Raw genomic sequence first — 12,525 nt, 5'->3', positions numbered from 1 at the left:
ACCCTAATCAAAGTTGGTAACTCGAACTGGCAGCATTTTTTTTCCCAGTACCCTGCCAATGCCACCAGATGTAGGACAGCAATCAGTTTTGAAGGTGGCGGGGGAATAGCAGATGCACAGAAGCGGACCTCCCACTGACTGACACTGGCAGCTGTTGTGAAGAAAAGTAACGGGACGAACCATCCAATCCACCTAGCTGAAGGAGGGACTGTGGCAGAAGGAGGATGGGAGTGGGTAGGCAGGTGACACCGGTATGCAAGGGAAAACGACTAAAATTCTTAGGTACACTACCTGTGTTGCCATAACATTTAATTTTAAAAGGTGGTTTTGAAAAAAACACAGCTAGCCTTGGTGAATCTGGCAAATTTACTCGATTTTAAAATTCTCATCCTTGTTTTCAAATCCCACCATGGCATCGCCCCTCCCTATCTCTGTAAACTCCTCCAGCTCTACAACCCTCCGAGATCTCTGTGCTCCTCCAATTCTGGCCCTTTGCACATCACCGATTTTATTCGCTCCACCATTGGCGGTTGTGCCTTCAATTGCCTAGGCCCAAAGTCTGGAAGTCCTTCCCTAAACCTCTCCACCCCCTCTCTCTTCCGATAAGATGCTCCTATTACACCCTTATGTGGCTTGGTGTCAAATTTTGTTTGATAATCACTCCTGTGAAGAACCGTGGGCTGTTTTACTATGTTAAAGGCGCTATATAAATGCAAGTTGTTGTTGGGTTACTGGTGGCTGTGCGAGATTTGTGCATCGGGAGCCAGAGGCTCTACACCGAATATAAAAGCACCATCAGATGGTACACACCTGAACCTCTGCCTCCTGTATTTTTATTGGAGGTATAAATTTCAGGGAATGCTTCACGTACCCAGTTTTGTCTTCATCTGGACTTAAATTAGTGTAACTGTAGTTCTAGTAATTAGATTAGATGAGCTGTGGTTGTTAATTATGTCCATCTGCACTTTCTACAATAATACACAGCAGATGATTGTTTTTAATGCAGGATTACCGGGTCAGTGTACAGTATCTGTGCAGAGTTTATGCACTGCAGTGTTGTCGCAAGGCTTATTGGTGCCACTATGCTATAGAAAACGTTGTACTTAATCTTCATTCATAAGCTCCGATTGCTCCATCAGTACTTCATCCTGGCTCAAAATATTCCATCTAGAAAAAGGGGGGGTGGGGGGGAGACAAAAATGAATGATCTAGTTGTACTGCAGCATGAAAATGTTACACAACATTTTATTAAAATCTAAGTGAAAATACCTCTTTCATACTGTGAAAAATTTAGCAAGCAGGAATCCCTTATGCAATTTAGGCATTATCTTTTTTTTAAATTTGAAGTATTTGCCTCATTTGACTAGTCAAGCATGATATAAAAGTCAAAATGACTACTATACATCATCCGACTGTGAGTCAACCTCTGCATTTTCCTGGAGTTGGCTGAGCATTGGGTTTTACACACTTTATTTATCAGCAACAAGGATCACCAATCAGCTGCTGCTATCAGATGAAGTGTAAGGCTATTAGATGAAGTGTAAGCAGGCAGCCTCACAATGTCGGAACTTGTATTACTTGTTAATGGGTTTGAATGGATTCAGCTTGCATTGTGTGAAAATCTTGTACATCACTGCAGCCACAAATGTCAAAGAAAATGTGTTCTCCAGAAATCATGCAGCTGATGTCTATTTACAACACTTTTCAAACTGAAACATTTTATGTTTTATCCCCATTGAAAGTTTCAGCAGACCTCAAGACAGAAAGTCATTTTCTACACGGTATTAAATTCTCCTCTCGATTCCCATAACCATTTTCCCAGCAAAATCACCTGTTCTCTACCAATGCCAATCAAACCTGTCACCAGTGAGCATATAAAAATGGTCCACAGCTGATTTTCTTTCCCTCTATGGGGGAAAACATCCAGTCTCAGCTTCAGGTCTCTCCCTAGAAGGCACAGCTGTGACAGCAAACTTACTGCCTGGGGAGCAGCACACAGATGAATACACTGGTACACCAACAGGCTGTGCCACTTCTCTACACAAGACTTATTTTTGATTTTCTGCTCTGCTAACTTTTTCCCTTCACCCTCTGAAGACATCAATTCCCTGCTGGGGTACAGCTCCAAGAATACCTGTCACCTTCTGGTACCTCACATATAGCCATTATCTATGTGTGAGTCTCGACAGCTCGTCAGCAGGCTATTCACTGCATCACAATTAAGCCTGATCCTGTCATAGGAATATTAGAAACAGGAGTAGGCCATTCAGCCCCTCGAGCCTACTCCACCATTCAATTAGATCTGCACCTCAACTCCATTTTCGCTCTATATCCCGAAATACCCTTACCTAACAAAAATCTATCAATCTCAGTCTTGAAAGCTCCTATTGTCCTAGCATTGACATCCTTTTGGGGTTGCGAGTTCCAGATTTCTACTACCCTTTGTGTGAATAAGTGCTTCCTGATTTTGCTCCTGAATGGCCTAGCTCTAATTTTAAGATTTTGTCCCCTTCTTCTTGACTCCCCCACCAGACAAAATAATTTCTCTATAGAATCAAATCATTTTAACATTTTAAACACCTCAATCAGATCGCTCCTCAATCTTCTATACTCAAGAAAATACAAGCCAAGTTTATGCAACCTGTCCTCATAATTTAACCCTCTAAGCCCCAGTCCTCACTCAACATCAACACAAACTTATGTGCACATACGCACACATACTCATATGCTCCAACAGTAGTCATTACATAGCAAACTGGAACAGGAACCCTGCTCAATTTCCCCTTAACGTAGGGTTGATGAGAACGAATTGTAGCCATGCCTGACTTAGATCAGCTAACAGGGCACAGGCAAGGGACTACACGAGAATTTTGAATTGAAAATAATCTGGTTGAGGGCAGATAACGAGAGAACTGCAGATTTCCAAGTTAACTAGAAGGCAGATACGTAGCCATGACTATTGATGAAGTTTGAAAACTGGAAATCCACATCATCAATATGCTTTTATTAGTAAAACTGTTAACACTGCCTCAATGAGTTTCTGATATTGTTCTTCCAGACTGAATACAAAGAGCTAATAACAGGAACAAGCTTAGTGGAACAAAGGTAACGTTGCCTATAATCAGTAGCCATTTGGCTCCATTCCAGTATTATCCACTTCCACAGTTTCATTGAATGTTAATAAAAAATGTATAAACATAATGTACAGGGTCAAGCCAGGCATTTTTACAGAGATTAAACTTTTACTCATTGGGACATTGATGCCGATGTACAGTATTTGAAATCAGAAGAATTGCTATTTGTAACAAAGCTGTGATAAACTTTTACACTTACAATTCATTCTGAAGACTCTGTACTGAACAGACACTTAAATTGAAAATTCAAGGATTTTGTATGTTGCAGAACAGCTTTTAGGACTCAGGTCCCAACTGTACTGCGCCATTTTTGTTCATGTTAGTTCTCGGGATGTGGGCAGCACTGGCAAGGCTGCATTTACTGCCCATCCCTCATTGACCTGAAGTGGTGAGCCTTCTCCTTGAACCGCTGCAGTCCTTGTGGTGGTGGTGCCTCCACGAAGGTATTAGGTAGAGAATTCCAAGATAATGGCCCAGCAAAGATATAGCAATACATGCGAATTATTTTCAAACTCTCAGTACAGACCAGCAAGTGCACAAGTGCTTTTTTGGCCTGTATGGGCAGGCTGAATCACTGAAAACGGTGTCATCTCATTTACTTTATCTGGACAATACGATGCATCTACAGCAACAGAACGTATGAAAAATGGCCACTTGGGGTCCAATGTACCAGTGCCTTGGAACCATGCTCCAGCAAGGAGGCCATACCTTCAGGAAAGGAGAGAGCTTGTAAGCAAATAAAGAAAATACAAGAAATGAAATACCAAACTACCATAAAATACAACTTTGCATAATATGCAAGGATTTCAAAATGATGTTCTGAATATGTAGCAATAATAAATCTGGCATTCCAAGCCAGCATAGAGTCGAGGAGGCAATCCAAGTATGAATGAGGCCCAGCAAGCAATGAATGGTACAAGCTCATCGTGCTTCTGGTGTTAATCTAATATAACTAAAACATTCACCACCATCTCAAACACACAGGTCAAATGGATTTCAGGGCAAACTAATCTCATCCGACCATCTGCCGGGATCTGTATTTAAACTACAAGTTTGATCCAAGAGAGCAATAAATAAAAGCAGAATAATCAAAGACAGTGCTGAGTGAGCCAAGAGTGCAATCTGTGGTCCACACAGTCTTTACATCTATATGCAATAAAACAAATTTCCTCAAAAGAGAAAATATTCACGTATACTAATTAAGATCATAGAAAAATTGTGAGTGAATTTTCACAGCTGCCATCCTGAAATCCAAAAGCAGAAATAGCTTAATGTGGTCAAATATCTGTATAGTATATAAGACACATTGGAGCTCGAAAGTACTAACCATGGAGTGGTAGAAAATATTTTAGTGCTCAAGATTCTCCAAATGGTGAGCTCCCAAACCTCAGCTGCTATGGGGATGCAGATTCAAAGGAAGGTAAGGGGAAGGAGGAAAGGATCAGGTCACCTCCTTATAACTGATTGTACAGAGCTATTGGCCAAACTATCCTTCCAGCTGGGAAGATGCAGCCAAACTTCAGAAGGAATTTTCTTTTAAGAAAATTGTATATTTAGAAAGCGCTCAGTAGTGCTTCACACAAGTTTATTTTTAAATAAATACTGAATCGTGGTTTTTAGATCAACATGTTGAAAGCATTATGATGACAATACTGAAGAAGGCTAAACATTGGCAGCATTGGAGGAAAAGAAGCTCACAGATGGTAACTCACGATCATATTAAAAGCAATGCCACAATCCGCAGGCCTCATGTTCTCTTGCTGCTTAAGCCACTCTGGCAAGAAATCCTACAATACTGGACATGCCCATTTTTGTGGGTCTCACAAACTGCCGTGAATCTCCACTTTAATGGGGCTCAGGGACAGACATCCCTGCTCGCCTGGTCTCCAGCACGATCAAAGTGCCTTTTGCTGTGCAACTAACTCCCAACCAAGAAGATAACAAGAACAAGTCCCAAATCTGTCCAATGCCTGTTTGCTTCAGTTTAGCTCATCATCAATTCTGTACTGCGCTGTTAACTTCATCGAGGTCCACGGTCCCAATCTCTCCATTATATATTCCGGTACCAACCTCCATTATATATTCCAGTACCAACAATTTCCCAAAGTACATAGAACAGTACATCTGCTCAAGAGTACAGGTAAGGGGGAAAATAGAGAGAGATTATATGTAACTCTTGGACCCTATTATGGGGTACCAAAGTCTTGGATGCAGTGCTATATTGTGGTGTATCTCAAGGGTTATAGAAACCAGGTGTTATATTAACAGAATTACACATTGTGCTGGTCAGCCACAGACCAAAGCTACACAACAAAGGCATTTTACGATCACTGATATTAGCCCTTGACATTTAAACACTGTAGGTACACTGTAGGTAATTGCAATTCCCAATTATGAAAAATTAAAGAAATTAGGCAAATCATTCACAACAATCCAACCTACCTCCAAACACTGTTTGACAGCTACGTTCTATTTTCCCACCACTCCTGACCATAGATTTCTCCTCTAGGAGTTTCAGTTAATGAGATGTACTGTAATTGGCTCTGCTTCCTCAGCACATTTACTGTGCTGCATTTTGCACAGTGCACCAAGTGTTCTCTACCCCACAAGGAATGCAGAGGTTTCCGCATCATCCACCACTGGGGACTTCCAGCTGTGGCTACAACAGTGTGAATTCCTTCACCTTAGCCCAAAATCAGAGCCCTCCCTCCGCAATCTCTCCTTTTTAAAAAAGCCAGCTCAATATATAGTATGGATGAGCAGCCAAATGAACAGTAAAAATATTAAACTGAAGTCTTGCAGTGTCCAATTTCTACCACTAGAGCTTTTCCCCACCCCCCAACTTGCAAGCAGCAATCGAGAGTATGGAGACCTGCATGTTCGGTCTCATAGTCCGAGCGTTTGACACTAAGGTTGGGGGATCAGTCTTAGAATCCCAGAAAAAAAAATTAGCTGGGAGTACGAGGAGGCGACAAACGTGGCGATCAGTTTTATTGCGAGGTAGAATTGATGAGTAATATTGCACTTTAAAAACCACCCTACCATGGCCAAAAATAAAATCTTTACACAGCACACTGCAGCACTTAAAATACTAGGAATTGCAGGCACCATCAAAATCAGTCTGTCAACTTTCATTACACATTTTCTCTCAATATCTGCATAAAATATTGATGTGGACAGAAATGACCTGCCAAACAGATTTCTAAACCCGACTCAAAATGTCGTGGAGCAGAATCATCTCTGAGAGGTACCGCGCAAGCAAATCCTTTTCCTGTCGAACCACAACATTTAATGAGTGGAGCAGTTCCATTCACATGTACGTTATTAAAGCACTGCAGGACTCCAGACTGCTGATTTACAGCACTGCATGTCTGAAAATGCCAGATTATACCTCTCTAGCATATTCATACAGTAGAGTTTTCTTGTAAAAAAGAGAGGATAAAACTGCAAATACTGGAAATGAAAACTAGAAAACAAAATGCCAAATCAGTATCTAAAGAGAGAAAAGTTAGGTTATGGTTTTGGGTATCGATCCGTCGTGAAATTTAGGACGTAACAGAAAGAACAAATGATAAAACTGAAGAATCGAGTACACACAAAGCAGCTGGATACACTTTATAACCCATGAAAAGTTTTTTTTTAAAAAGTGCTGGAAAGAAAAAAATACAGCTGTAAAAGTAGGTTTTGGCAAATGTAGTCATAAAGAAGGGAAAGGCACAATAATGACAGCGAGCAAGGTGGAAGAGACGAATGGAAATGACAATGAAGAAAAGGGACAGAACTTTTTCCCAGGCTGCCATTCCTGGAAGAGAAGGGGCAATGAATCAAACAGGAGAGACAAACAGAAAAAATAAACTGCAATTTCTGGAAATCTGAAATAAAGACAGAAAACACTAAAAATAAACAGCGGACTCGCCAGCGTCTGAAAAGAAAAAAAAGATAGATTAACGTTTCATCTACAGGCCCCTCATGAGCACGGGAAACTGGAAGATAAATTAGCCCTTTTACAGGACTGAAAATATATTATTGGCCATGTTTTTAAACAGATGCACATGATTTGAGTTCAACATAATGTCTTTCAAACAGATCAAAAGTTCTAGATCCAACTTAATTATTTTACAAATGTTGGGTTGGCGTCTGCTTGCAGTGACGTACAAGAGTAGAGTTTAATGCAATCGGCTTACTCCTTTTTTGTTATAGCAGTTTATCAAAATTAGGCTACAGTTTCAGATTTAGTTTACCTCAACCACCCTATTACCATAAATGCATGAACGTTTAAGATATATATTTAAAACAGTGCAAATCAGCATTAAAAAAACAAAACATCTTGTAAATAATGCAGAAAAATCAACAGGTTTTAATTCCTATTTTCAAATTTCATATTATTAGACACAAAGTACTTTAATCATCAGATCGAACCAAAATTTGTTCTTTTCTCTCCAACACATTTTACCCACAACAGCTCGCACTGAAAAGTTTTGTGTCTCGCCCTTGTTTTCCAGCACGTACCATCTGACCATTCATATCACCAATTATTACAGATGATTTGAAAGCCAGCAGAAACACCAGACAGACTTTAAGGCACAGTGACAAACAGCTTTCCACAACGCACACCAACTAGGGACACTTTTTTCTGATTAGCAAAGCACAAATTTTTATCGTGCAAATATTATAAAATATCAAAATTGATCGTCAATCCCCCCAAATTTAACAATGTTTGAGTCTGCATTCCCCAGAGAGAAAGCAATTCGCAGTCAATGAGACGCTAACAGACTAAGCCCTTCAAAAAAAAATGTATACACACAGACACACATATGCAATAATCTCAATATGCAAAATAAATCACAACCAAACCATCAATAGATTTCAATGCACATTAAAAAGATCATTTACAGTGCAACGCATTTCGATTTATATTTGACATTGATATACAGGTTTGGGTGCATTAATACAATCGGCAGAGAAGCAGATCGTGGAATGTATTAGCAGATGCCCAGACAGGCCTGCAGCTCCTGTCAAAACTACCACCTAGCAACCGCACACAAATCAATTAAAACCCACTCAGGTTTATCTCTTCACCCCCCACCACCCCGCCCCCCCCACCGCGAGAAATATCCTCTCCCTTCCCCCTGTTACTTACGTGAAGACGAAGAATAAGGTTGTGGCTCCAACTAGCAAGGCGGCGGCTGTAGAGACCGGTATGTATCTGGTGGGTTTAAATTTCTTTCCACTGGGCATCCTGTAATTTCCACATAGTCTCGAGAGGAAAGAGAGTGAGGGGGCCGAGCCGCGCGCGCAACAAAATAAAACAACTCCCTCCCCCCCCCCACCACCCACCACACCACACCACCACCCCCCACCTCACTAACACCACCCTCACTACCACACAGACACACAGGACCAGAGACCGAGCTCACCGACAGCTGACAGGCGAGTGAGGCGAGGCGAGGCCGGGCCGGACAGTGACCGGGAGGAGGAGGAGGAGGAGGGCGGGCGGAGCGGGAGATGGACAGCGAGCGAGAGGAGGGGCGGGGCTAAACTAGAGGGCGGGGCCACTTTCGTCAAGCGCGGCCTCGCGCCGCCTGGCCCCGGATTGGACAGCCGCCTCGCGCCGAGGCCCCGCCCTCTTTCTCCACCCCCCCCCCCCTCTTAATTTACATAAAACAACGCGGCCGGAAACCCTCCCTCCTTTTGATTGGAGCACTAGCGCTCCAGGGTGGGAGGGTGGGGGGGAAACCCACTTTTCCTATTGGTTCCCTTTGTGCTGTTGCTGATTGTTCCATTCATGCCGAGCAGACGAGCGTAGGCAGGAGTTGTAGGAATAATGCAGCGCAGGAGGAGGCCATTCGGCCCATCGTGCCTGTGCTGGCTCTGTGAAAGAGCAATCCAATTAGTCCCACTCTTTCCCCAATTTTTCCCCTTCTTAGTGTTTATCCAATTCCCTTTTGAAAGTTACTATTGAATCCGCTTGCACCGCCCTTTCAGGCAGCGCATTCCAGATCGTAACTACTCGCTGTGTAATTTTATTTTTCCTCTTGGTTCTTTTGCCAATTACCTTAAATTTGTGCCCGCTGGTTACCAACCCTTCTGTTAGTAAACAATTTCCATTTATAAACTACTTTCGTTTATATAGCACCTTTAACATAGTAAAGCGTCCCAAGGCGCTTCACAAGAGCATTATCAAACAAAATTTGACATCGAGCCACATAAGGAGGTATTAAGGAGACACAGGTGCCTTCTTTCAGATGAGACACTAAACCCTGAATATGCCCTCTCAGATGGACGTAAAAGATCCCATGCCACTATTTTGAAGAAAAGCAAGGGATTTCTCCCCGGTGTCCTAGCCAATGTTTATCCCTTTACCAACATCACTAAAACTGATGATCTGGTCTTTATCACATTGCTGTTTGCTGTGTGCAAATTGGCTGCCGGGTTTCCTACATTACAAGTGACTACACTTCAAAAAGTACTTCATCGGCGGTAAAGCGCTTTGGGACGTCTTGAGGTTGTGAAAGACGATGTATAAATGTTTGTCTTTCTTTAATAAAGTATGCTCAAATATGGTCCCTGCAAAAGCATCATGTTTAGTTGTCACTTACCAAATCCGGGAATGGACAAAGTTGGGAAATAGTAAAGTACAAAGCTAGAGAGAAATGATGGGAAAAATAAAGTAGAAACAAAAGAATGACATTACAAAACAAACCAGAGACAGAGAAATCAAGATTGTTATACCCACAGGACATGCCTTACCATAACTGGTGCTAGATCAGCTTCTGTTATGTTTTCACAATGTACAATTATAGACCTGTTATGTTTTTCTCATTTCTAGAAACAGAGTTTTGCATTCATTTCAATTTTGTTGCGAGGCTTATGATTCAACGAAAGGACCAATGTTATTACTGTGCTGTTCAGGGAATTTCTTTCATGCTAATCCTTTGTCAGACAGATAATATATTTTCTCTAAATTTGTAATGATTGTCTCTAAATTTCAAGACATGAATTATTAATTGACAGAAGACCTTAAAACCAGATACTTTCCCTCCCCAGTTCTCTTGAAGCATCCTTCTTATGCTGAAATATGATGAGTACCTCAGTTAAGTATTCTGGGTAGGAGTGTCAGGAAGCTAATTACAACACCGGTGAGCCCAATCTCATCCCACTCAGCATTTATACACGTGCGAATGCCATTAGGAGTTGTTGCAAAGTGATCGGGAGTGAGAACCCAGCTGATTTTCCCTCTGCCGAGTTCAGTGGCATGATCGCTGCCTTAGCTACCTCAATTCCCTCCACACTAGAAAGCGCCTTGTAAACCAAATAACAACAATCTCATTAACCAGTTACTGTTGTGTAGAAGGCCAAAAATGTGATCTTAAAAACAATGGACTAAAATTACATTCTCAGAATGATTTGATTTCACAGATCCAGACAAGGGCAGTTGACATTTTGAGTAAATAGAGAGGGTTGTGTGTAGGATAACTGTTTCATTTTTAAAATTCGTTCATGGTTTGTGGGCGTCGCTGGCTAGGCCAGCATTTATTGCCCATACCTAATTGCCCTTGAGAAGGTGGTGGTGAGCCACCTTCTTGAACCGCTGCAATCCGTGTGGTGAAGGTTCTCCCAAAGTGCTGTTAGGAAGGGAGTTCCAGGATTTGGACCCAGCGACAATGAAGGAATGGCGATATATTTCCAAGTCGGGATGGTGTGTGACTTGGTACGGAACATGCAGGTGGTGTTGTTCCCATGTGCCTGCTGCCCTTGTCCTTCTAGGTGGTAGAGGTCGTGGGTTTGGGAGGTGCTGTCGAAGAAGCCTTGGCGAGTTGCTGCAGTGCATCCTGTGGATGGTACACACTGCAGCCACGGTGCGCCGGTGGTGAAGGGAGTGAATGTTTAGGGTGGTGGATGGGGTGCCAATCAAGCGGGCTGCTTTGTCCTGGATGGTGTTGAGCTTCTTGAGTGTTGTTGGAGCTGCACTCATCCAGGCAAGTGGAGAGTATTCCATCACACTCCTGACTTGTGCCTTGTAGACGGTGGAAAGGCTTTGCGGAGTCAGGAGGTGAGTCACTCGTCGCAGAATACCCAACCTCTGACCTGCTCTTGTAGCCACAGTATTTTCATTTCACTGGATTTATTCTTATCTGGGCTATTCGGTATTGTACAGTACAATTAGGGAAGTACCAGAAATCCTAGTATAGCATTTACAAAACAAATGTAATTTTAAAAAATATTATTATATTTTCCATTCCAACATTTATATCCTTCCACAAATTGGCTGCTGTGTTTGCTGACATAACAGTGAATATATTTCAAAAGTAATTCATTGAATATGATAAGGTACTATATCAAGTTATTTTTTTTCTCTCTGTTCTCCTCCTGCAGTAAAAGTGGCTTATGCAAAAGGATGCGAGGTATAACTGCAATTGCAGGGAATTTTAATCTTTTCCAAATAATTGTGGTCTTTTGACAAATTAAACGCTCTGTGAAATTATAATGACCCATTGCATCATACCAATCAGAGCAGTTACTCTAAGCTCATGCGCAAATCACCAATTGTTGTCTCCAGATGGATTATTGGGGAATTAAATCGGACAAATGATAAGATTAAAACCTTGCAATGGTTTATCATATTGTATTGAAGTTAGAAGGTAATGTCTGTTTTCTCCCAAATTTTATCCTCCCCTCCCCCTCATCTGGGCTCAGTGGTAGCATTGTTGCCTCCGAGACAGAAGGTTGTGGGTTCAAGTCCCACTCCAGAGAGCGGAGTACAAAATCCAGGCTAACACTTCAGTGCAGTACTGACGGAGTGCTGCACTGTCAGAGGTGCTGTCTTTCGGATGAGATGTTAAACTGAGGTCCCATCTATCCTCTCAGATGAGGATAGAAGGGACCTCAGTAAAAGATCTCCTGGCACTATTTCAAAAGAAGAGCAGGGGAGTTCTCCCTGGTGTTTTGGCCAATATTTATCCCTCAACCAACATCTCTTTTAAAAAAAATTATCTGGTCATTATCACATTGCTGCTTGTGGGACCTTGCTGTGTGCAAATTGGCTGCTGTGTTTCCTACATTTCAACAGTGACTACACTACAAAAAGTATTTCGTTGGCTGTAAAACACTTTGGGACTTCCTGAGGTCGTGAAAGGCACGATATAAATGCAAGTCTTTCTTTCTTGCTTAAAGGTGTTGAGTTTTGCTATGTTACAGTTCCATGGGTAGCAACAGTCTTCTGTTACTTCATCCAAGTGGCAGTTCTTCTTGTTTTGAATCTAGAAAAATTAGCGTTGGCAGGCTATTCAACTGTAGAGGGCATTGCAGCCGAATCAGATCTTGTCCTCACTCAGCATCCAGTTCCCAGCAGGGATCACTGAATTATATTCAGGAGTGAGAATACTGGCTG

The 12,525-nt window shown here is 42.0% G+C and overlaps 1 protein-coding gene across 2 annotated transcripts in view; it reads right to left on the bottom strand.

Annotated features, from left to right (window-relative positions):
* The window catches only part of zdhhc8b (zinc finger DHHC-type palmitoyltransferase 8b), a 164,557-nt gene extending 156,119 nt beyond the window's left edge, over positions 1-8,438 (bottom strand). The window contains exon 1 of one of the 2 annotated variants that reach the window (XM_068006131.1): positions 8,275-8,438. In XM_068006131.1, the coding sequence (XP_067862232.1) occupies positions 8,275-8,372 (98 nt within the window). In that variant the 5' untranslated portion in view covers positions 8,373-8,438. The remainder of the gene's footprint in view (positions 1-8,274) is intronic. The other variant, XM_068006132.1, reaches the window with a different exon arrangement.
* Between the last annotated feature and the right edge of the window lie 4,087 nt (positions 8,439-12,525).

The sequence above is a fragment of the Heptranchias perlo genome, chromosome 25 (genome assembly GCF_035084215.1).
Source record: "Heptranchias perlo isolate sHepPer1 chromosome 25, sHepPer1.hap1, whole genome shotgun sequence".
Classification (NCBI taxonomy): Eukaryota; Metazoa; Chordata; class Chondrichthyes; order Hexanchiformes; family Hexanchidae; genus Heptranchias; species Heptranchias perlo.
The sequence above is the reverse complement of the archived record's forward strand: the minus strand, read 5'-3'. Positions and strand labels throughout refer to the sequence as shown.